Source organism: Didymella exigua (assembly GCF_010094145.1).
Source record: "Didymella exigua CBS 183.55 unplaced genomic scaffold M421scaffold_27, whole genome shotgun sequence".
NCBI lineage: Eukaryota > Fungi > Ascomycota > Dothideomycetes > Pleosporales > Didymellaceae > Didymella > Didymella exigua.
Genome location: NW_022984801.1, coordinates 100369 through 124508, shown reverse-complemented (window position 1 = coordinate 124508; position 24140 = coordinate 100369). Strand labels below are relative to the sequence as shown.

General features: G+C 51.8%; 10 protein-coding genes across 10 annotated transcripts; 4 read left to right on the top strand and 6 right to left on the bottom strand.

The window, feature by feature from the left end:
* Positions 1–54: 54 nt before the first annotated feature.
* M421DRAFT_69265 (electron transfer flavo protein, beta subunit) lies at positions 55–919 on the top strand (the record flags this gene model as incomplete). The annotated part of the gene is made up of 2 exons (XM_033596597.1): positions 55–105; positions 203–919. The coding sequence occupies 2 exons, from the start codon at positions 55–57 to the stop codon at positions 917–919; spliced, it is 768 nt and encodes a 255-aa protein (XP_033445899.1).
* Positions 920–1181: 262 nt separating this feature from the next.
* On the bottom strand, positions 1182–2441 carry M421DRAFT_69171 (FAD/NAD(P)-binding domain-containing protein; the record flags this gene model as incomplete). Its single annotated transcript, XM_033596592.1, has 1 exon — positions 1182–2441. The coding sequence occupies one exon, from the start codon at positions 2439–2441 to the stop codon at positions 1182–1184; it is 1260 nt and encodes a 419-aa protein (XP_033445898.1).
* A 2260-nt stretch (positions 2442–4701) lies between these two features.
* On the bottom strand, positions 4702–5773 carry M421DRAFT_12953 (uncharacterized protein; the record flags this gene model as incomplete). The annotated part of the gene is made up of 5 exons (XM_033587367.1): positions 4702–4917; positions 4965–5127; positions 5192–5408; positions 5457–5511; positions 5573–5773. Coding segments are annotated over 5 exons (852 nt in total), but the record flags the coding sequence as incomplete, so codon positions are not given.
* A 1105-nt stretch (positions 5774–6878) lies between these two features.
* Positions 6879–7571, top strand: M421DRAFT_398184 (uncharacterized protein; the record flags this gene model as incomplete). Its single annotated transcript, XM_033590156.1, has 3 exons — positions 6879–7060; positions 7096–7247; positions 7300–7571. The coding sequence occupies exons 1-3, from the start codon at positions 7020–7022 to the stop codon at positions 7569–7571; spliced, it is 465 nt and encodes a 154-aa protein (XP_033445896.1). The 5' UTR covers positions 6879–7019.
* Positions 7572–8772: 1201 nt separating this feature from the next.
* On the top strand, positions 8773–9904 carry M421DRAFT_423473 (phosphoribosylglycinamide formyltransferase). The gene is made up of 2 exons (XM_033593483.1): positions 8773–9177; positions 9228–9904. The coding sequence occupies exons 1-2, from the start codon at positions 9059–9061 to the stop codon at positions 9748–9750; spliced, it is 642 nt and encodes a 213-aa protein (XP_033445895.1). The 5' UTR covers positions 8773–9058; the 3' UTR covers positions 9751–9904.
* A 2707-nt stretch (positions 9905–12611) lies between these two features.
* M421DRAFT_7669 (uncharacterized protein) lies at positions 12612–12915 on the top strand (the record flags this gene model as incomplete). Its single annotated transcript, XM_033597245.1, has 2 exons — positions 12612–12765; positions 12824–12915. 2 exons carry the CDS (start codon positions 12612–12614, stop codon positions 12913–12915), a joined length of 246 nt encoding a protein of 81 aa, XP_033445894.1.
* A 517-nt stretch (positions 12916–13432) lies between these two features.
* Positions 13433–15558, bottom strand: M421DRAFT_234342 (cytochrome P450). Its single transcript, XM_033588431.1, has 3 exons — positions 14964–15558; positions 14130–14914; positions 13433–14036 (listed from the first exon to the last, which is right to left on the bottom strand). Exons 1-3 carry the CDS (start codon positions 15343–15345, stop codon positions 13536–13538), a joined length of 1668 nt encoding a protein of 555 aa, XP_033445893.1. The 5' UTR covers positions 15346–15558; the 3' UTR covers positions 13433–13535.
* Positions 15559–15771: 213 nt separating this feature from the next.
* M421DRAFT_69357 (FAD/NAD(P)-binding domain-containing protein) lies at positions 15772–17007 on the bottom strand (the record flags this gene model as incomplete). Its single annotated transcript, XM_033596600.1, has 1 exon — positions 15772–17007. The coding sequence occupies one exon, from the start codon at positions 17005–17007 to the stop codon at positions 15772–15774; it is 1236 nt and encodes a 411-aa protein (XP_033445892.1).
* Positions 17008–17762: 755 nt separating this feature from the next.
* M421DRAFT_234330 (uncharacterized protein) lies at positions 17763–18993 on the bottom strand. Its single transcript, XM_033588430.1, has 3 exons — positions 18833–18993; positions 18552–18772; positions 17763–18492 (listed from the first exon to the last, which is right to left on the bottom strand). Exons 2-3 carry the CDS (start codon positions 18577–18579, stop codon positions 17831–17833), a joined length of 690 nt encoding a protein of 229 aa, XP_033445891.1. The 5' UTR covers positions 18580–18772; positions 18833–18993; the 3' UTR covers positions 17763–17830.
* Positions 18994–21257: 2264 nt separating this feature from the next.
* On the bottom strand, positions 21258–23965 carry M421DRAFT_234268 (glycoside hydrolase family 31 protein). Its single transcript, XM_033588429.1, has 2 exons — positions 22233–23965; positions 21258–22182 (listed from the first exon to the last, which is right to left on the bottom strand). Exons 1-2 carry the CDS (start codon positions 23827–23829, stop codon positions 21299–21301), a joined length of 2481 nt encoding a protein of 826 aa, XP_033445890.1. The 5' UTR covers positions 23830–23965; the 3' UTR covers positions 21258–21298.
* Between the last annotated feature and the right edge of the window lie 175 nt (positions 23966–24140).

Genomic DNA, 24140 nt, shown 5'->3' with positions numbered 1-24140 from the left:
TCTAGCAATTGCGCATCCTCAGCCGCAATTCTCAAAGAGCAGATCGAAGTCAACATGTCTGGTCTCAGGATTCTGGTCCCCGTCAAGCGGGTCATCGACTACGCGGTAAGCTCACGATCCACGCCAGCACTCAACGCAACGCCCCTCGACCCCCGATATTGCAGACCACCATCCCTCACGACGCAGCACTAACCCCCCGCAGGTCAAACCGCGCGTGAACCGCGCCCAGACCGCCGTCGAAACCGCAAACGTAAAACACTCGATGAACCCGTTCGACGAGCTCTCGATCGAAGAAGCCGTGCGCCTGCGCGAGAAGAAAACCACCCCCGTGGAGGAAATCGTCGCCTTCAGCGCCGGGCCCCCAAAAGCGCAGGATATCCTGCGCACAGCCATGGCTATGGGCGCAGACCGGGGCATCCACGTGGTGGTCGAAGAGAAAGACGCGCTGGAGCCGCTAGGCGTGGCGAAACTGCTGCGCAAAGTCGTCGACGAGCAGAAGAGCAACCTCGTTATCCTGGGCAAGCAGAGTATCGACGATGACGCGGGGCAGACGGGGCAGATGCTCGCGGGGCTGCTGAACTGGCCGCAGGCCACGCAGGCGTCCAAGGTCACGATTGACGGCGAGAATGTCGAGGTTGTGCGCGAGGTGGATGGCGGTGTCGAGACGCTGCGGACGAAGCTGCCGATGATTATTACGACGGATTTGAGGCTGAATGAGCCGCGGTATGCGAGTCTGCCCAATATCATGAAGGCAAAGAAGAAGAAGCTCGATAAGAAGACGCTGGCTGATTATGGGCTGGATAGCGAGGTGAGGCTCAAGACGGTCAAGGTTACAGAGCCGCCGACACGGAAGGCCGGTGTTAAGGTTGAGGATGTGGATGGCATGATTAGCAAGCTGAAGGAGCTTGGTGCTTTGTAGATTGGCTGGTGGGGGTACAGTGTATAGCATGTTCTGATAGACGCGTAGAGCAGAGTTGCAGCTATGGATATTCTGACAGACCCGAAGTTGAAATCGAACACAGCGGATAGGAATGCTGATATTGACTGGTATATTGCAAGATGCGCTATTGTGAGCTAAGAAAGGTGAAAGATTATGGTATACGCTCAAACCATCTACAAAATAACCCAACACAAGGACCCACACCACACAAACGCCGACCAACGCAAAGCCCAGCCCCAGCTCAAATAACGGCCTCCTCCTTAGTCCACACAACCTCCTTCTTCATGCTCTCTCCACTCACCGTCGGCGCACCAGACATGCCAACCATGTAATCCCTCCCCTTCAGCATCCACACGAACCAGCTCGGCACCTTCCACCCCATGACCGCGCCAACGCCGCCCCCGCTCCCAATAGGCACAATCTGCATCTCCCTCTCTTCCCGGACATAGACGCGATCCACACCCTTGGGCTTCGCATCCGGCAGTCCCGCATCGAACGCGAGCAAATCGCGCTTCAGATTAACGAACAGCACCGGCAGTGAGTTCACGATGTCGATCATGCTGTTGCGCGAATAGCTCGCCACGTCGCCGGCGGCATACACACGCGGCCCCGCGGCGTCGACGCGCAGCGTCCCCTCGTTGGTGCGCAGGTACTTTCTCTCGTCGAGCAGATGGGCGGGCAGGAACGCCGAGTTCGGCTCCACGCCGTGCGCCGGCACGTACAGGTCTGCGTCGATGCTGGCGCCCGAGGCGAGCGTGACGGTTGTGCGGCCCGCGGTCTCGGACGCGTCACGCACGCGCTGGCCGTACCGCACGTCGACGCCGAGGGCGCGCAGCTTGGCGTCAGCGGCTTGCGCGATCGCGGGGCGCAGCGCGGGGAGAAGGGTGTCGGACGCGGTGACGATGGTGATGTTGACTTTCTTGGGGGCGGTGCGGAACCGGCCTGGTTTCCCGTTGCGGTGCTCGGCGACCTCGCCTGCGAACTCGACGGCCGTGGGACCGCCGCCGACGATGACGATGTCCTTTGCGCTCTGCACTTTTTCGTTGGTGAGCGCAACACTAGCCAGGGTTGTGCTGGTGGAGCCGCTCATGGAGAACGCTTGGTGGTGGGTGCGGCTCCCTGTTGCGACGATCAGGGCGTGGTAGGGGAGCGCTTCTTCCGCGCTGGCGCCGGCGCGGCGGTATGTCACGAAGCGGGTCTGCTCGCTGAGACCAGTGGCAGTGCCTTCGATGAAGGTAATGTCGCTGCTGGAGTATTGCTTCAGACCCGGGCGCACGTCGAAGAGGATCTGCTCCGTGGACATGCGTGTTGTGGACGCGGCGACTCGGGGGGAGGCAATGCGGAACCACCAGTCTGAGGAGGGATTGATGAGGTAGACGTGATACTTTGCGTCTGTCTTGCTCTTCTTAAGGGCCGGTAGGATGTGCTTCATGATGTAGTGAGTACTCTGGAGACCCGCGGCTGAGGCGCCGAGGACGACGATGTTGCGCTGTTCCGCCATGGTGAAGGGGCCGACAAGAGCAGGAGGTCGCTGAAAGATAGCAAAGAAGAGTGTGTATCTTGAAATAATTGCGAAATGAATTTGTAGAACGATGCATAGATGAGCTGTGAGATACTCATATACCTACCTCTGGCGCAGGAGCCACCAGCTTAGCACCTGTCGCGCCGTTCCACGGACGAAAAAAAATAGTTTCTAGCGAGCGCGGTATAGCGCTATCGTGTTCCGGAATTGGAACGCCTACATTTTGCACGCCAAATGCCATGTTTGAGGCGGCGCAGCGAACGCGTCCTTGCTGAGAGCACGTCGTGTCTGGAGTTTGTAAGCTTGCGAGGTCAGCAGTCGCGACGGATGTGATGCGTATCCGCTCCCGGCGTGTGTCAGCAGCTTGCTCGCTCATCAGTAAAGTCTCCGGTGTGATGTGATTGGCGCGCTGGCGGCCCGCGGGCTGTGACACACTGGTAGGTCGATCGAGCACGTGCTTCTTGACCAACCTCACAAATTTCGCAGAAACTTTATATCCTTTGTACGATCTCTCAGAGTAATCACTATGGGGACCGGTCGCCCTTGTGTCCTTCCTCGGGATATGAGTTGCATCGACTGTGCGAAGCAAGTGAATTGAAGGAAGCAGCAGTAAAGTGTGACAGGGATGTAGTCAAATACAGCTTTCTTCATGGTCGTGTCCATTTTCAAGCGCTATTTCGCCTGCGTCCTTCTTCACGCCCCTAATCAGTTGGGGACCTGTGACTTCATCAGAACCGAGAAGGTAATATCCGCTGGAACCTCTTTTGTGCGTCTTGCGGTGCCATATCCACTGTAGTCATTTGGGCAGGGTCAGTGCATCCACGGTACCGCCACAGAAGCTGGGCTTGGGATCGTAGATCCAACAGAGAGTGACTGGTATGTTTGGACTAATTTTATCCATGTCTTTGGATCAGAGTAGCGTACTCTGCTCATCAGGACCACCACCAGCTTTTCGTGAACAGTGCTAGTTGTTCTGATGTTTGTGCTTGTAAACAAAACAACTACAATGTTGCGGCCATAGAAGCAAAGAGGTAAGATACTGTCCTTCCAGACAGATGTATGGTACCTCTTCTCGCTGGGGAGAGCGTCTTGGTTTGCCACACCATCTGCTGCTTTAGACAAGGCATCAAGCAGGTATACTCGCATGACGCCTGATCTGACATGAATCTCCTTGGCCTTATCGTTGACGACAAAGTGTAGTGCCGCACGCAAGGGTATAGAGAGCAGACTGCTGCAGTGACGGACAATCTGCGGCCCGCAGCGAAGAAAGTTGCGTTGACGCGAGCCCACCTCGAAATGGCTCTCAATTTGGAGGTCAGCCTGTCCCCTAGCCATTTGATATTGAGAATAATGAAACTTGGACATGAAAGTGTTTTGTGGTACATTCTAACACATTCAAAATCCGATAGGTAATGTAAGGCTAGCGCAGGTATCATATTCCAATCAGGAACGTGCAATCTCCTGTAGCGCAGGCGCTGCGGATTCTCGACCAAGGTGTGGTGCGACTGGCTTGTTGTACCGAAGGTCCAGCAAGGAAGGAGGTGAATGGGATGATTGTTTCTGACGGTGTCTTTCGGTGTCTTTCCAGAAAAAAATAGTAGGCAAGATTTGCATAGCGCCAATACTACCGTAGCTGTCTGCATCTACCCTCTCGAGAGAAGTTAGAACGCCCGTTCTTGTTCTGATAAATTCACTGCGCCTCTTCTGAAGCCTGACGCTAAGACAGGTCGTCGTCTTCACCTCTACCGTTTATAGGCGCGAGATCTGGCCTTAGATCATTGCTGATGTTGTCATTTGTAAAGCAATATGATTCGTAGCTACTTTGGTGCCCCTTCGTCACCACGCTCACTGCTTTCTCCAACACCTGACCAACCTATGCTCCACAGCATGATCTCGGTTACTACTAGCTATTGTGCGACCTGTTGTGTCTTTCACGGGCGCCGCTAATAGTGGTGGTGCTGCCTCGGTTCTGAATGATGACCTTGAATGATCTTAGCTCTGGATCAATATCTGTGTAAAGACTCTCGCACATACGGCTGTGTTTGGAAACGTCCCCGAGCTCCAAGTCTATTAGAGCACTCTCAGGTCTCTGGATTGGCAACGCTGAGAAGGTACTCGATGTATCTGGTTCCTTGACCTTCAGATCTGACCGTTGAGAAGGATCGAACACCTCGAAATACGGCTTCTTAAACAAACCACTGGATGCGGACGCAACGCTCATTTTGTTGCGCATCGAGATAATCAGAGGACGAAGAACCGGAGCTGATGCACATATGACGCCAAGATCGATTTCGACGGCGGCGGCGATCCACAATGGATAGGTATGCCAGGTGATATCTGCCGTCAGTATGGCCTTGTAGATGAACCATGTCCGAACGATCCCAATTATAGTCACAATGATGCCTAAAGCAAACAGCGCGATAATGCTAATTCGTTGTCTGAGGGGCATTTGAAGCTAAGTATGGTCAGCATTGTGGTTCAAAAGTAAGAATGAGTACTGACACCGATCACCAGCGGTATGGGTGTGAGCCAGGTCGTGAAATCTGCAATGCAATTGACAATACCGCTGCCCAAGCCCGAGGCGCCCTCATCAAGGCATGTGCCGGGAGCCGAACCAATTTTCCAGTAGTCTGACACCGGGTGACATGCGAAGATCGACACAAACCTATTTCCAAGTCAGTGCTCTATGACTGCAATCGAGATGCTCAAGGGTCATATGAGGAGCTTACGTGACGGTTATTAGTATAGAAACGGTCAACGCAACATTCGCGTGGACGAGCCATTTGAACCACGGCTTGTTGGCGCCTCCCGTAAGCCTATAGTAGAAAAAATGCAGAGACAGCCTTGTACATGACGCCGCCCATATATATGCTATCTTAGCGACCAACCCAATTTTGAGACTCGATGACAATGACTCTAATGGAATATCCCAGATGTGTTTGTTCCCTTGCCGGTGTCAGGTCAGTACCATTGAATAGGTACGGGGATACTTACATCCAAAGTGTTCATTAGCCAGGATGACAACCGCGGTTAGGCAGATAGTGAAGAACTTCGAGTGTTAGTACTAGGAACTTCGAAGACGGAAACTTCTTCCAGGGTTTGGCACACACCAAAGCTGCGAGAATGAAGAGATCATCAGGCCCGAACCATATTCGAACTGCTAGTCGGCAGTACAGACGCAGTGACACAACAATCAGCACCAAAGTCAGGAATATAGCATTGGCAATGACAAGCGCGTTGCCCCGAGTGACAGGGTCGTTGTAGTTTGGTAGAGGCCAAGATAGAATGACGCTCAAAGGGGGCAGTTCCATTGGTTGTCGTTTGTCCATGAGATCTTTAGAATCGAAGAAAACCATCGTAATGGGACAGATTGAAAGCGATTATAGGGACACAGGTAAACTTTAATCGCAAGCGGATTGTGAAACTAGGCCTTGGTGATAGACATTCAGACTATCTAACCATCATATCACAATCGAGACCGACGTGCTGTGGCCATTGGTACTGAGTGACCATCAGCTTGGAAGAGAACCGGAGATGCATCCTGCATAGGCATGCTCCGTAAGATCGAACTAAGTGACTAAATTCGGGGGTATATCGGCCAATGTTGGTGTTTCAACGTCGGATATGGCAGGTGCAGTAGAGTGATCCTTCCAAGGCTGGCATCCACTTTCCTAGCCCAAGCAAACCTCAGTACACTTACACTGGCATGGAAGCGGAAATCCGAGCGTTAGCTGCCTGCTGCGCTCACTTTTGACTTCGTGAAGATATAGTAGATCGAGACGGGTAGCGAGAAGAGGACGGAGCAAGAAAAGCGAAGGTTACAAAGACCAAGAGGTTCATTCTAATGCTTGGCGGGGGAGGAGTACTCTCGTACAAGTGAAGGGGCTAACACAGAACAGAAACAAGTGCTAACTCAGATATAGTATATGTTGTGCGGGCAACTTAGCCGATCGTCTGTAGGTCGTGGAGGCTTACTTGTAGATGCGTGCACCGAGGGTCACACCAAGTTACGCCGCGAGATGTTCCCCGCGATGCATGTGCTGTCATGATTCGAGGCTTAATGACGAGTTCAATGCGGTGCACCTATGTTCTGTAGGTATGCTAAGCCCATATGATCGCCGAAGAAGCGTTTCGGGCCGAACGACCATTGACGCCTACGCGGTTTGCGGTCGGTTACCGGGAGGGGGCCCAGCACCCTGGGACCTCAGAGGCTCAGATTACAAGGCATCATTGTTGGAGTTTAACGTTAGGGCATCGCCAATTGTTTCTGATGACGTATCGTTACAACGTCGTCGTGCGGTGCCGGGCGTGATTTCAGGTTTTCGAACAATCAATCAAGCAATGAGAGCCTTATCGGCTGCTCTTTCGGCATAATACCGTATATACCTGGGACTCCTTGGCACAGTGAGTTGAGCAATTGCGGAATAACGTGATCGGCCGCACCGTCCCGGAGTGGTAACTAATGACGCCGCGCCCGCACCGTTCGGGAGGGATTCCTATGATACATTAAAATGGCGCCGCACCTAACACTACATGATCGTGTGTTGATCTCGCGTGATGGCTGGGGCCTCAAGGCGCGCCTCTACAGCGGATAGATTGTAAGGGTGCTGCGATACGAACTTATCATTGCAAGGTATCGTCAGATCATTGACTATTATGGAAGATGCAGTGTGATTGCTAACGTGACTGCGCCTGTATGGGGTCAAAGCTGGCACGTGGCTGCTATGTTGGACAGTTCCTCGCGTATTGCGGGAAACCCGGGTGGCTGGCTATGGGGCCTGTGCAGTGAGCACTGTGCAGTAAGCACTGTGATGTCCCATGGGAACACGTGCGCCAGATCCTTATAGACCGCACGACAGTTACATTGCACAATCTCAATTGGAGTTTGACCAATCCAAAGCAAAGCTGCAAGAGCTGCGCGCTGCTGCAGCTCCTCACTTGCTGGACGCACGTCGTATTCGCACGAAACATCAGCTTTGTATGAAGGGGCCAGATTCAAACAGGCGTAGGACTGGCAGATCAGTACATCTTGCGACACTATCAGCTGAGATCCGGCTTGAAGTGCCGTTCGAGGGGGTGTATGATAGGCCTAGTCTCGGCGGCATATGAAGGCATGTCATCGGGAAAACGTGACCTCAAGCCAATTGAAACCTCTATATACGCCATGTGACTTCACCCATGGGTCTTGTGTCACCATGGTAGCACCTTTCTAGGGCGGTATGGCGGCAGGTGGCTTCGTTGACATGCCGACTCCGTCGACATTTGCCGGCTCTTTTATAAAACTAGGCCTTTTTGAGCTTGAGCTATCTAGTGATTGGATCTTCTTATGTACAGATGCTCGGTTGCGGATTGACACCTTCCAGAATCGTATGTGATAGGGTGCAGTAGTTCGCGTTACTCACGACTCTCGAGCACTCGATACGGGAACCAGGGAAAAACACGAGTTTAGTGCTCCGAGCTGTCCGTAGCGGTCACAGCGCATGTAAGTATCACTGCGACAAGATCGGGCGCAGAGACACCTAAAGCGTCGCGCTTCGCAATAAAGACGCAGCTGCTTCTGTGCCTTTGTGGTGTGTGCAAAGCATCTGATGTTTGGAAATCGATGAAGCAACGAGCGTGCACTCTGTAGTGCGGTCGGCCTGTTGTATGGACGGACCAACAAATAGTCATTGAGGCGAAGAGGTAACTGGATCGTGCCGCAGTACGCAACCGGATCGCTTCAGGGACCCCTGGACCCTCGGTCGCGACTCGCCAGAACCGAGTCCCTGTACTGTGGATGTGAGAGTGGTTGAGGAACCGCTGCGCTGTTTCTTCGGAAAGAATTTGAGAAACAACAACCAGCAGCGTCAATCGAATCCCCGCAGAGACAGTCGAGAGTGCTCTCAGTGATCTGCTCACCCCAATCAAGGGCTAGCTTTCCTTGGTGAACTGCTAAGAGGACAGTGATAGCACCCATGAAGTCGATGGCCACAACAGAAGACACTATTGCGTATGTCCGCATATCTTGTGGAAATATTGTTCCGCCGATTTCAAATCCATACCGGTACTGACGTCTTGCTTCGTTCGATATCCGCTTTGCTTAGACAATCCATGTGTCTTCGGATGTTGTTATAAAGTAGAAACCGCTCAGCGTTTACGCTGCTCAAGGCAAAGGCGTAGCTAAGGCCTTTGTGTAACAGCAATCATTCTCCAAGGCAATCGACATAGAGAGGTTGCATCTGTCGAGGTGAGTGCTGTCCTCAAAAACCTTTCCACCTCTTTCTACTCCAAGACCTCGCCAGTATTAAGGAATGATGCGGATAGAACAGTAAACCAAGCCAAGGGTCTACACAAAGCTAGATCAACAAGTTTTACGCAGGAGTTTCAATTGTGCCGGAGATCGTGGTAGTGCAGCACCAAGATGTTCGTCAGCCTCAGACTGCGGACTTTGATGATCACCTCCGAGATCACGTGATACGGCGGGGTAATACCAAGGATTACCCCACCCCCCACGTCCCTCAAATTTTAGGCACAGAGCCTCAACCTTGAGGTTGTTACTGAAACGAGCGCGTACGTTGCCTCCAGGCTCTTTCGTACTTGGCCCCACACACCACAGAATGACGGGCAAGAATCTCACAGTCTTGATCTCGGGCAATGGCTCGAACCTACAAGCCCTCATCGATGCGTGCGGCACCGACGCGCTCCCAAACGCGAAAATCGTACATGTGATCTCAAAGTAAACATATCTACGCTTAGATAAGGCAACCGCACTCTGACTACAGGCAGTCGCAAAGCAGCATACGGCCTCGAACGCGCTTCAAAAGCCAGCATACCAACTTCCTACCACAACCTCATCCCTTACAAGAAGAAGCACCCCTCAGATCTCGACCTCGCGCGCAGCGAATACGATGCCGACCTCGCGAACATGATCATTAACCATGCCCCAAGAACAGACCTGATCGTCTGTGCAGGCTGGATGCACATTGTCACGCCCAACTTCCTCAATCCGATTGCTGAAGCGGGCATCAGGATCATCAACCTACATCCCGCACTGCCAGGCGAGTTTGCGGGCGCGAATGCGATAGGCAGGGCGTGGGAGGCGGGGCAGAAGGAGGAATTGAAGCGGACGGGTGTGATGATACATGAGGTCATCGCGGAGGTGGATGCAGGGGACGCGATCGTGACAAGAGAGGTGGAGATTAGAGTTGGCGAAACTGAGGAGCAACTTGCGGAGAGGATGCATACTGTGGAGCATAAGTTGATTGTTGAGGGGACAAGGAAGACGCTGGAGGCGTTAATGAAGCAGTAGGGGACGAGCAAGGAGAGGACCACAATGCAACGAGTTTATCTAGTTAATAAAGCCTATTATAATATAAGAGCCAAAGTACTCCACAGGTGCGTCGGACATAAGGGTGTGTTAGACACTCTGCTAATACCCTACTAAAATCCAATCCTATTCTGGCCCAAAGAACCCTATTATAGTCCTGTAAAGTATACTTCATCTTGTTATACTATAATCAGATTTGACGGGTTTCAATGAATTAATTATTGTTGAGTTGTGTATAGTGTAAGCGTGTAGTTATGCAAGGTTGGTGTTTATGCTGGGCGCTTTAGTAAGTGCTAGTGTTACAGGCAGGGTTGCAACGTGCATATAACGCAGTTAGAATTCTATAACTTACTAACTAAACAAGAAAGAGAAATCATAGAAGCAGATATGAGAGTCGGCGATGCCACAGAGCAGGTCGAGCCAGACGAACAGTACAATAGTTTTGCTTACTACTACGTTTTCACCTTGCACGGCAGCGCTCTTCCTTACGATAGCAAGAATGATCTATCAACCGAGAGGCGCTGTACAGCAGTTCGAAGAAAACCTTTTTGGAAAGAACTTTTGTGGAAGAAAGGATGGATAGCATCGAGCATGAATTAGCCGACCTCCAGGGAAATTGATCTCCTACAACGGAGATGGGAGCGAATCGCGAGTGCGGAATCTATATCGAGATACGATGAGAGAATCAGCTCAGCAAAATGAATTTGGGAACTTCGCATAGTACAGATATGTTGGGAGGGTGAGACGCCTTCGACGCATCGAGGCCAAGGGTGTATGCGCACGATGGAAGGAGAGTGACAGAAAATAGGAATCTCAGGTCTTGGGAGGAATTCAGATGCGGAAATAACAATGGCTGAAGGAGTGAGAAGATCGGAATACAAAGGCGATTGTCGTTCGGCTAGAAATGCTGCTCTCGGGTCTTTCGGTGGCGACCTTATGTGTGCTAGCAGTGGAGGCCTGATCAAACAACGTGCAGGTACACTGAGAATTGTGGGAGCTAAGAAACTCAATCGCAACGTGACGCCAAAGTCCTTCATGCAAAGCAATGTCCCCAGGGGAAAAGAAGCACTAGACCTGATACACCAGAGGTGGCATTGTAAACGCCATACGCAAGATTTCTACACCGGATGAACCATTTATTAAGGGTGAAGTAGACTGATGTGCAAAAAAAAGATGACTTAAATCGACAGAGTAAGCCTTGCGTTAATACGAGTCGCTACGTATGCGTCGCCAGAGAGACAAGTCGTAGGCTCTTATTAAATACCAGCCAGCCAGAGAGCACGATCTTAATTAAAGTAAGGAAGAATCTGCGACCAAGTGAACTCGTGACACATAGCAGTAGGAAGAGCAAATCAAGGGCCAGCGCACCAATGGGGGAACCATTCTCAGATGTTTCAGATGCTAAATGCAGTACAACTGGAAGAGGGAAACACTTGGAAACAATAAAATTTGGCATATAGACAAAGACGTGCGAGCATGAATTTTAACATTCTGCTGGCGCAATCGCAGTAGACGTTTGTGACGACGGGTGACGCTGCTTCCAAGGGCCCGCGCCAGATGACCGGAGACCCCATCGTCGAAAAGTAGAAAGACGAAGTCGGAAGAGTCGACAGCCACAAGCTAGCTCTGTTATATCTGTAGTCATTCATGGTGTTAATGCCCTTGAAGATTATGGACGCCGTCGCTGACCGATCTCAAACACCGGTTATCAATTGTTGGACTTGCCGAGTGAGGTAACGAATGAGAGATGTCTTTGCACCGTCCCACTGGCCTTCAAACAGTAGGACTCCATGATGGAACGTAGACGCGATGAGCATGGATCTTGCATATGTCATAATTCGACCACAAATGTCGGTTTCTCGAGGACCGTTCCGTTTTTCAGCAGCTCTTGCCTCTGGATGAAGTGCTGGCAAAAGGCGGGCAGATTCTGATCTGTCCGCTAGGTGCAGAGCGCTACCTAAGGTGCAGCCTCACAGCTTCAAATATCGGTAATTCAAAAAGGTGGAAGAGTTCAAGAGACACGCATGTCAAGTCAAACCAATGGGCCGAGCCGCGCCAACCTCAACACCTGCGCCGCTCATCACTGGATTCGAGTTCAATTTAGACGCACGAAGCGAAGGCGACCCGCTTCCCGCACCGTTACAGTATCGATAGTTAGCTTGCTTGTGTAGAAAGCGCCGTGACTAAGTGAGACGAGCACCCACGCGGGACGCCTGAACTCAGGACGACTTGCGAGCGTCAAAACCCATAACTATTAACACCATTTCCCTTATAGTATGTGCTCTCTTTCGATAGGCTGTATTTGCAGATTGCACATGAGCTCAAAAATTGCGGGTCTTCCGCCGAAACAGATCGTCAAGGTCCGCGAGAGCTTGTCACATTGTCAGAACCACAGACTACCTCAGACTGCCATCGCAAGGGAAAACATTGCGTACGCTGGATGCGACGTTACATGATCTCTTACTGGAAATGGCTCGAGAAATGGGGTAAGCCTCCCATTGAGAAGCCCTAGTTCACTGCTCGGATCCTTCAGACCGACCACGATCCGCTGCTTGCGGTACTTTATCAGCAATCAATTCTGCATCTGCAGAGATCCTACGGCACAGCAATTCCTTTCTTAGGCGATAACCCTGGGTGTATACTATCACCTGGTCTACCCTGCTTCAGATGTCAGCTTTGACTCATAAGCAGGATATGTGATTCGTACGCAATCTCATGGTAAGTTTAACTCTCGCCCCGGACCCATATCTACCCCATCTCTTGAGCCTTTTGTACCTGTATGCTGCTGTTTTCCCACTCGGACCTTTCTACCCTTTTGAACCCTTCTCCATCATCGTTCCAACATGGTTTACTACGGAGATAATGCGCCTCAACTTGCTGGATCGGTCATTACCCTCGCTATTATCACGTATGTGACCTTCGGGCTCCGCGTCTACACACGAATTCGCATTGGGGCGTTTGGCATGGATGACTGGTCTATGACGGCTGCAGCAGCACGTGGCAAACGTGATATCTGTCGGCCACAGTATACTGACCCTTCAGATCCTATTCCTAGCGCTCACCGCCCTCTGCATCGGAGGTGCATATAACGGCATCGGGATCCACCTGGCAAAGCTCAACACGGAGCAGATGAAGACGGGCATGTAGATGCGTCCAACAAAGCCCTACAGTGCTACATCTTGCAATTACTCATAAAAGCAGTACTTCTTTTTTTGAGGTCTTCTACTGTGCAGCCACCATTCCCATCAAGCTTAGCATCTCGCTCATGTTGATGCGCACCGCCTCGGGCAGAGTGAAGTATACGTACAGTCTGTACGTAGTATCGGCGATGTTTACAGCAATGAATCTCATCGCCATACTTTATATTATCTTCCCCTGCTGGCCTGTTGCGGCTTGTCAATCAAAGGGGGCAAATGCAATCCCGCGCAAACCCTCGCGTCCTCTCTTTCGCCGCGTATTCAAACTCGCTGGCGACACCACCGGAGCCTACAATACTCCTAGTCAATGCTACGCGAAGCGACCAACAAAAGCAAGGTCAACGGTCGAGACGAAGAGTGGGTAGAGTTAGGTGATTCTAAGACGTTAAGTGTAGTTCAAAGGAGCATATACTGGGAAATGGAATTAAAGTCACCAGAGAGGTCGCTATCGAGAGCACGCGGTAAGAAAACAAATTGAAGGCGGAGAAGATGTTTGGATAAGCCGTTTCCCAGGACGAACTGACCTCAACGGCCCGAATAATGAAGCCTCAAACGCCTGAAGCCTTGCATTCAAATCCTCTGTTCGCATCTCAGCCTGACCCTTTCAGGGGCTCGCATCTTGAGTAACATTTGGTCGTCACAATCGTTCACGACCTTATAAGTTCGTTGCTGCGACTGCTGCTCGCTCTCTCCTAATTCTTTGACAATGCTGAGTCGGTGCGTTCTCATCAAGCAAGCGATCACCGCTGTGAACTCGACTTCTGAGAACTTGCGCCCTGGGCAGTTCATTGGTCCCTCTGACCAGGGGAAGTACGTGCCTCTTCTTGGCTTGACAAGCGCCTCACCCTGATCGGCACTATCGCCAGACGCGCGAGTAATCCACCGCTGAGGGTTCCATTTTTCGGGCTGAACCCAGTACTTTGGGTGCATGTGGAGTGCCAAGAGACTTGGTTGAACGTGCACGTTGGCGGGTATCACGATCTCACGATCACCGACTTGTAGTCGTTGCGGTGTAGAAGATGTATGCTTTGGCAGCGCCATAACAGGCGGATACATGCGCAATGTTTCGTACTGCGGTGCTGTTAGAAAGTCGGCCCGCAGTGGGTGGTGAGCACCGGTCCCTTTGTGGGTCTTGGGTTGATGCGAGCAAGGTTTTTGACTTACTAAGATTGCTCGACAGCGCATCAGGCTGGGGTACAAGCGTTCGTAGTCCCAGCTGTCATCGTCTTTCGTGACCGCATCAAGTTCTTCTGCCAGCCATCGTTGTATCTCTGGCTCTGACGCAAGCAGGCAGAGTGCAAATGCGAGCGTGTTAGCGGTCGTGTCATGACCAGCGAAGTTAATGATGAAGACATTCCCGATAACCTCGTCGACGGACAGACCTCGTGATGTCTGCAGGTCACTGGCTGCGATTTCACCCGCCTTCAAAGCCTTCACGAATGAAGTCATAAGACTCCCCGAACCTTGCTCGCCTCTTTCTACCGCAGCCGTTTCCTCTTGCAACATAAGCTCCATATGCTTTCTGTAGTCTACCGCCGCTTCACCAATGGATTTGAAGGAGCAAGGTAGGAATGATAGCGACAGAATCCGAGTAGGAAATATCAGCAAGAGGATGATGTTATCAAGTACTTTGCACAATGCATCGCGGTAGGTGGAGGCAGCCGGCGTACCAGTCCTCGCTCTATGGCTGCTCTCTGATTGGAAGTCAAACGACTTTCGAAAGCCGGTAGCAGCGAGCACGTTCAGCGAGACTGTGCGTGTGTCCTCTGCGATGCTGGAGGTCCCCAAGTCTGCCCAAGAAGCTATCATCTGCGTTGCTTGCCTAGTGGATTCTTTCCACACGAACTTCATGATGCTCTCGTTGAACGGCGAAGCGACGAGTTTCCTATGGCGTGGCCATTGCTGCGCATTGACTGTGAGGATGTTGGGCCCATACAGCCCTAACGGCTCTGAGTGTTGTGTCAGCATGATTGACAGCAATGTTGGAAGTGTGCTCACTGTAATTCTCATGAGGTCTGATGAAATCTTGTTTCCGTGAGAACAGTTCGTAAACCGCATCAGGGTCGCCGAGCTGCACCCATGTACTTTTTGGGGTGACTGTTGCCCACACTGGTCCGTAGCGAAGATGCGATGCCGCTTTGTCCTTCCAGAACCAGCCCCTTCGAGTGTAGTGAATGAAAGTCGGCAAAGTATGCGAGGTCAAACCATCGAGAATCTTGAACATCAGTGCACCAAGCACCTGCCATGGAACATTGAGGCCATCAACAGGTACGCGCACTAGCGGTATGCCCATGGATGATGCACGTTTGTGATTGATTTGGAGTGTTACACAGCTCCATCCTGCGTACAACACCACGGCCGCAAATACGTACTGCCACATTTTAGTATACAGAAGCAAAACGATGAGGGAAGAAGTTGAGGTGTGATTTGTATCTGGGAGTCCGTGTTAGCGCTTGCATGGCGCAGCGCAGTGGAGCCAACGGAGTTGACTCCGCGACCTGCGACTAGCGCATAGGATAGACCGGGTCACCTATCCGAGCCACTTAGATATGGCATGATATGGCCGAAAAACACAGTAGGATGTCTCTTGAAGGCCGAAGAAAGCCAAGAAGGCAGCTCACAAAAAAAGTCCGAAGGGGCAAGGCAGGACAGAATCTTCCGACCATGGGCCCTTAAGTTGATCAACCCTTGGTCCAAAAGGCCGTCGATCCGTGTTGTCCATACCTGATACCGGGCTTGCTAATTATGGAAGATTCGAGTAAAGCAGCATGTGAATAGTAGAGCGACTGCGTCAGTGAGATCTTGCCTAGTTTGGAGCTACGTATTCGTTGACGGTAGGCGCTGTCGCAAGATCGAGCTTTATGCCAAATTGCTCTGTCGCTTGTCCAAAGCTCTCTTTGACTGCGGCACTGGCGTACTCACGCATCTCTTTCTCATATGCGGCGGTGACGCCTTCCCAGGTGTCTCCCTTTCTTTGAGCCCAGGCTTCGCCGACCAATCGACCAAGGAGATCGGAATCGCGAACTGCTGTGTTCGCACCGTTACCTCCTGCAGGTGTCATGGCATGGACAGCGTCCCCAATGATGGTCACGCGCGATTCATTCGGCCATCCTGGTACGCCTTTTGGATCGGAGCATGTGATTTTCCAGAATGCGGCCTCGTCCTCGACCATGTTGTCGAACAATGGTTTTACACGCTCATGCCAGTGGGAAGTCAACGATTTGGCGATTGAAGCAGCTGGCTTGCCGATGATGGTGTAGTTGTCGTTGGGCGCAGTGATCACGCCGGGACTTCCACCCATTGTCCAGCCAAAGTTGGTATCTGGGTTGCCCATATCGTTGGCTCTGACGTTCGTGATGATGAAGACCTTTCCACCGTTGGGCTGAGTGGTATCATCTACAAGACGGAACACACCCTCTCCTAGGCCCTTAAACGCGCTGGTGGGCGCCTGTCCGTGAATACCTCTTGAACCAAGATCGTAGACTTTGATTGCGCCATTCGACAACTGCCCTCCAACTGGGCTCTTGACACCCTCCCCTCCGACCAACAGACTTCCCTCCTCACTCTTGCTGCCATCCTTGAAGATCAGTCGAACGCCGCCTTCAGTCTTCTCATACCCAGTCACGTGATGGCTCCAGCGCACATTGTCTTCCAGTCCTTCTGAGAAGATCTTGCGCATATCGCCGCGACTGATGCCAACGACTTGGCCTCCTCGACTTGTGAGCGTCTCCTTGCTTACGCTTGGCGCGTCGCTGCCAAGCGTCTCGCCAGTCAAAGGATCAATAGCTGCGAATCCTGCTCCTCCAGTCTTACCACAGGCATCATAGAATCTTTCAAAAGCCTCTGGCCCAAGGACTGACTCGATAGCGTCTAGTCCGACAGATGAGAGGCGCAGGCGATAACCCTGTGCGCGGAACACTATCGATGCATCGCGTTCGTAGACGATGAAGGGGATCTTCTGGCGGAGCATCGACCTTGCAAACAGCAATGCCGCAATGCCTCCGCCGGATATGAGGACCGGTTTTTGTGTTGTGGAGCCCATTGTTGTGCTGATGAACCTCGCTCTTGGGAGTGGGGAGATATATTTCGAAAGGGCGTTGTTTATTATGTGGAGGGAAGAAGAGAACGCGCGTCTGAGATACATAAGTGTGTCATTGGAGACGGCGCGATCGTGATGGGAGGCGTCAACAGGTGCATGTGGGAGCTGAAGTGGGGGTGGTGTTCAAGCGCGGGCCCTCGCCGCCTTCGGCTTTCGAGCTCTTTGTCATCACCAACCTCGCTCACCACGTCAACAACTTCATCATTTCATCCGATTCTTACCCAGCCTATTTCTCTATTGCTCATTAATTGTGTGGTGCGGACACCGCAGCGGAAGTTATCGATCATGCCAGTCGGCGAGCTGCAGATGAGCGCAGTAACGCCAGACTACTGCCGATACTCGAAGGATACACCGCACCAACATTACGAATGCACTGGTCAGTGTTTATTGTTGGAAAGTTTTGTCCAGAATCTGCAAGTCGACAGTGTCTTTAGTTGCCATAGGCATTGCGTCCTTCGAACGACCGGGGGGAGAGGCTCTATTCAAGCAGTACGATTTTCCGTCACTCATTCTGTGCTTTCATCTGGTATATTGATTTTCACAAGTAATGCCAATATTTTACATGATCCGGTTCTAGTCTTCTATCATGGCTGGGCAGGCAGTTGTCTGAATCTGCATCTGACCACATAAGCCTCTCCATTCCGTCAATCATTGCTTCAGCCACTTCTCCTCTAAGTTGGTACATCGCCTGCAGTACCATTCATCCTTAGTTTCCTTTGAACGACAGCTATGGCGCAAAAATGAAGAATGACATATTTTCAAAATCTCAGAACCAGTTGCGCATCCTGTCCCAGCGTGAAGTTGTAGGATCACGGTTGCGGTCACCGTTGAGGCCTGAGCGAAGATTCAGGCCCGCGTAGGTACGAGGATCGTGACGATCACGGCGACCGTCGGCAGGCGCTGTACGACGACCTGGATTTCGACCGTTCATGTACTGGTTGGCGTCGTTATAGTTGTGGCACCAGGTGTTGCGAGGCCGGCATGCGCGATCGAGATAGTACTCGGCGTTGCGGGGGTGCGTACGTGGAGGTTCAGGGGCAGCAAACTGGTCAACCCAGTGGACATTGTAGCCAGAGCGGCGGCCACGAGATCCACAGTTGCCCATATTCGTACGAGACATCTGATTGGCGACTTCATCGACGCCGGTGTTGCGGCGGCGGCGGCCGCGAGCGTCCTCGACAGCATGAATGTTGCCCATGGTCGCGTAAGCACCAGAGCGTTGGCACGGCATAGAGTACGGATCGTTCACACGAGCTTGGGCGCGTCGCCAGACCTCCTCGCGCTCACGGCGAGACATGTTGTGAAGGCCAGCGGCCGAGTTGAAGTCATTGTCGTTGATGAAGCGGCGATCTTGAGGATAGGCCGAGCGACTATCCCACTGGGAATAACGGCGGGAAGAGCGAGGATCGCACATATTGCTGGTAGCTTCTGATTTTCAGTTTAGAATGGTGCGGTAGTGGGAATGGAAGCGATAAAGGTTCCCTAACCAGTATGTGGTATGTATGGGCCTTGCATCACCCCCACAGTCACTGACGATGTCGGTAGTGAAACAGCCTTACTAAGTTTCAGTTTATGTGGGCAGTGAATACTGTGCCGGATGTAAATGGTGATAGCTTAAGCCTACCGTTTAGGCATCGTTCTCCGCAAGGCGTGCATTCAATTGAGTGTTGGAGTATTAGGCAAAGTCGCCGGAGGGTGACCCAGAAAACTGCTGCAGTGTCAGTCTTATCGCGAGTGCACTTACTGACACTGTGTAGGGCAGCATTACCGGTACGTTGTACGATACCGTCTGATCATTTTAGTTCGAAGGTGTAACTGCGCGAGCAGTGTCGGTCGGAGACTGTGTCCAACAATTGTATTGCTATCTGTTGTCGAGTTGTGTGATGTTCTGTTGTTGTGTTGTGTGATGTTCTGTTGTTGTGTTACACAAGCTCTCAGCTTTCAGGTAAGTGCACTTGCCCACCAGGTGGTGCCTGCTACAATAGGATATCATGTGATCTGGGCCACGTGGTTACAGAAGGTGATCAAATGCTCAATAGGGCTTCTCCATATTGTACCCAGGCGAACGGGGGCCTTACGCAAGACATAACAAATATTATCAGCTCTACTGACAGGAAACGGAGGATCTCATACAGCGAGCAAGAAATAAAGAAGATCAAAATGGCTGTTAGTTTCGACAACGAAAAGTCATTCCGCGTGCCACGGTGCCATTCAAATGCGACACAATTCTCAGTATCAAGATAGCAGTCCGAGCTATCGCAACCAACACGTGTTGACACCAAGAAGCTATTTTTTAGACAACACTTCGCCTTGGGGATACTTAGCCTCTCGTAGTTGTCGCCATAGTAATCCTTCACAAACTTTTCTGTTGAATGGGTTCGCCTCATTTACGTACGCGCCACTGTCCGGCGCCCACTCCCCTCCACGTCGGCTTCCAGTTCTTCTCGTACCGCTTGATAGCATTATTCAGCACTTTCTTCGGTTTATCAGCAGAGTTGATAATGCGCCGGTAGAGATGAAGTACACATGTGCCGAGCGCCAGGTGGGAAGCAGCGCATACCAGCGTTACTCGGTAGTGTAACGGACACCAGGACCGCCTTGCAGACTGATAGTGGCATACGTGCTCTCTGTCGCAAACTAACTCGCCAAGGTGTTCTTGGGTACCGAATCCTGTCCGCGCATGATGTGTCAACAAGTCTCGGGCGGCCGAGAAGGCGAGAAAAAAGTCACGCTGTCACTGCGAAATTATCACCTGAGACGCCCGAGTGAGAACCAGCATAGCTACCGGACGTGGGAGGACCAAAAGTGACCTTGACTGAGCTCCCGATGCTGTTTCCTAGGTTAGACTGAGCGATGACGGGCTAAACCAGAGCTTCGAAGGCAGCAGAAGTAGTGTTGAAAGCCCAGAGACCCGATTGACAGCGATAATATTGAACGGCTGATAAGATAAGAGATCTGGGGAGATTTTCAATGCCGCATTGTTGTTGGACACAGTGGCTGCACCTGTAAGCTGGGCATCGATCAGATCTAGCAAGTGGCTAAGGTGTGCGGCAGGAGAGTTCCAAGAGAAAACTGTCAAAGATGACATTACTGAGCGCCGGGTAGTGCTTGATGACACACTCGGTCCGCTTGCCATACTGTCCAGGTCCGCCACCATGAAGAGCCCAGAATGAATCTTGGCTCTGGACTGCGTTCGCCACAAGGAACTTGCCTGTGACAGTGCCAATAGCGATCAGATCCTTCAGATCAGATCAGCAGCTAGACTACACGTGCGACCCGACGGTCCGTAGTCTCCACCTTGGGTCTGGCCACCCAGGCCAATACTGGGAGCCTTGTCCCGACTCGACCACCAGCGCATCGCAAATCTCAGAACATTGACCTATCGCGGACCGCTTTCAATACTAAGCACATCTCCAGCGGTCGAATTGGGACTTTTCGAAGCAGTTTAGGCAGTCTCTCGCCCCATGCAATTAAAGCTACGGGTCCAAATCGACTAAGAAAATGTGTTGCTAGACCTGAGAAGCTGTCAGGGGCAGCTTTTAAATATTTTCATCTTCAAGTCGCGCCCGGTACCCTTCACTGCAAGAAGGATGTTATTAGATGCCCACTTCATCGGATAGGCAACTTTACTCAATCCCATCTCAACCTCTCTCGTTGACATCTGAAGCGCTGGACCAGAGCGCATATCAACACTTCCACGCACTTGAGTCTTCACCACTGCCTTTATTCTAATCATTTAAAAAACGCAATGGTGTTTTGACTGTGGAAGGTGTCCAGCAGCAACTTGCAGCTTGTAACTTGACAAGATGTTTTAGTAGCCTTGGCTACCATGGCGATCGTAATTCTATTCATCTACAGACGAAGCGCTGTGAAATGGTGATCTGGCAGAGAATCGGGAAGGCTGAGTATTGAAAGGCTGAGTTGGAGGCTGACGTTAGCGACATGTGCGCCGAGTTGAAAACCGATTGGACGAAGTGGGATGCTTCTGCCCGACTTAAAGTCAAGCTATCAAGATATATGCCACACTCGGAGGCACTGGCACAGGATCAGCTGGAAACCATGAGCATGCTCCGGATCGGTATACAACAAATGCCAGTGGTCAAAGTTGCTAGCGAAGCATGTGACAATACGACTTCGGTATGGGCACAATTTGTCTTTTCCTTCTGCAGAGTTGAGTTTCGCTTGACTTGAGCACGATTTCTGGCATAGATCTTCACATTTTCAGTAAGTTATCCTATATATTAAGTAATACCTGTCGCTGGTCCCCAACTGGTAGTATCACCACCAAGTCCTTCCAGGCTGGCTCAAACCCAGGCTGTAACTTCTTGTCCAGCTCGACTTCCACAGTATCCTCGGTTGTCGTGTACCGCAGCTCGAATGTCGAGATACTTGCAGGCGGTGGACTGATCCCATCATCTTCATACCAAGTGGTCTTGAACCACTTGCCATTCGACGAACCCTTTGGCGGGAAGATTTCTACGGCGCGGTAGTCATCCGCAGGCAGGTTTGCAGGGTTCGACTTGTCACCAATAGCAAGCGTCTGCTCAGGTCTCCCCACAGGGACAGCTGAGCCAACCTTTGCAAGCACTGGGATGCTCTCGTTCCATCTAGCAGAAACCTCAATCCACTGGCCTGCCTTGTAGTAGGTTTGAGGCTTGTTGTTGAGATCTAAGAACTGGAGACCCGGATCCGCAGGATCCTTTGGCAGATACACCTTTGCTGTCGAAGCACCCGGTTTGAAGACGCCACCAACCAGCAATGAGTCGCCGAGCCAGTACTGAGTCTCGCCATCGATTAGAATCTTGTTAGTCCATACTTCAGGGTCTTTTTCGTAGCCCCAACCCACCCACCGCTGCGGTGGTGTTGCGGTGACGTGACTGTGCAGCGCAAGCGAGTACAGGTACGGGATGAGCTCATATCTTCTCTTGATGATGTCACGAACCAACGGTGTTGTCTCTGGATACATCCACGGCTCGATGACGTCACCGACGAGGTTGTTCTCAGGGGATGTTTTGAAGCAATTGATGGCGAAGCGTGACGAGTAAATGCCTTGTTGACACCAGCGAACCAGCAACTCTGGAGAAGGCTGTGGTCCTTCGAATCCACCTATGTCGTGTCCTATATCCAGTGTGAGCACAAAATTTTGTCGATTTTACGGGTGTTCTTACCATAGCACTGCATAAGGCAAAGCCCGGCACCGATCGAAAGGGCGTTAGCCCCCTTCATGCCGTCCCAGCTTGTGACATTGTCGCCACTCCAGGCGCTAGCACAGTAGCGTAGGGTGCCGGCAGTAGCACTGCGAGTCAAGATGAAGGGTCGCTGATTAGGCTCGATGTCCAGGGTAGCTTCGTAAGAGCTCTTACCCATGAGCTCTGTATTCAGCGACCGGCCCCAGAACCCAATCTCCATGCCACAATCACTTCCGCCATCCTGATTGACGGACGGCTCGGTAAGTGCACACTTCCATTGGTCGTTTGGAATTGTGTACTCATTGTTGTCGTTCCATATGCAGTCGATGCCCACCCGTTTGAGTTCGCGGATGCCTTCGAACCACCAACGATACCCGGCTTCAGAGGTGAAATCAATATGACCGCCCACACCACTTTCGCCGCCGCCCGCACTCCATAGTCTTGCTTGCGCAGGGTCCGTTGTCACTGGATCTGTGAAGAAAGCACCTGCCGCTTTTAGCTTCTCGTACTCAGGATGATTCGCCAAGACATATGGCTTGACATTGGCAATCAACCGGATGCCTTCCTTGTGGTACGCATCCATGAAGCCTTTAGGGTCTGGAAAACGATGCCTGTTCCAAGTGAAGACGTTGCGCGTCTTCGGTTCGGTCTCGGCCACTGTGTAGCCAGAGCTCATTTGGAAGCCACTGCACGGGATGTCATGCTTTTTCAACTTCGTCGCAAACTCCATAAGTGAATCACATGCACGCGGCTCGTCCTCCATACTGTACTTCATCCCTCCAGCAATGTATCCGAACGCCCAGCGTGGTACAAGCAAAGGATACCCTACCAAACTGGCGTAGATGCGGACTACATCCGGAAGCGTGGCTCCCATGATGATGTACTCCTCGAGACCGCCGTGTTCTTGTCGATAAACCTTGAAGCGTCCCCACATGCCGTCCATCTCAGATCCCACAGAGTAGAACCCGCGAGCATGAGACGAGGAGAAGACCCCAACACATCCTTGCGGTGTAGCATTGATGAGAAGTGGGATGTGCTTGTACAGCGGATCGGTACGGTAGACATCGTAGCCGAAACTGTCAGTCGCAGACAGGACGAAATGTCTGTTGGACAGGTCAAGAGGTGCTGCTTTCTCTCCGAGACCAACGTGCAAGGTGCCTTTGTTGTACCGCGTGTAGTGTGCTATCCCACTGCCATCTGCCACGTACGCACGGTGAGGGAGATCTGAATGGATTGGTGCTTCTTGTCCGGTGAATTGCAGATTTAACAACGGCGGCCCAGTCGTCCAGTCAACGCTTGCGGTTACATCGTCCACCTGGAAGGACTTTGTGGTGGCCGTCGAGAAGTTTTGCTGTACTTTGACACCCTTCAAGTCCTTCGATGGCAGTGGCGCTGCTCGGTGAGGTGGAAGAAGATGCTTGGGAGATGTAAAGGTAGTACGAAACAGGCCTGGCCTTAGAGCCTCGAAGCTGAAGTTATATTGGCCTTGTTGCGATTGAAGACGAATTACTGTGGAGGTATCTGCAACATCCTCCATTCGCTTGAAGTCAAGCGGAACAATCTCAAGCTGGCCCATGATGAGAGTAGCGTAGCAGTGATTCCTTAGGATAGTTGTGCTCGCCAACCACGTCGACGAGAGAGGCTACGATTCTTGTGTCACCTCAAACCATCGCGCACCGTTCATACTTTATGTTGCAAACTCCGGTAGCAGATGGTCCGGGTTCGGCTTTTGACGCTCGGTATTGTCGGGTCGTGGTTCATGTTGCAGCACACGTGCCATCCCTCTTTGCCCATCTTTAGCCTAGTGTAATGTCACCCTTCGGGAACTTCGGCCGCAGCATTCCCTGGATCAGAGGCAAGTGGAGTTCCTGGGGCAGTGGAGTTCCC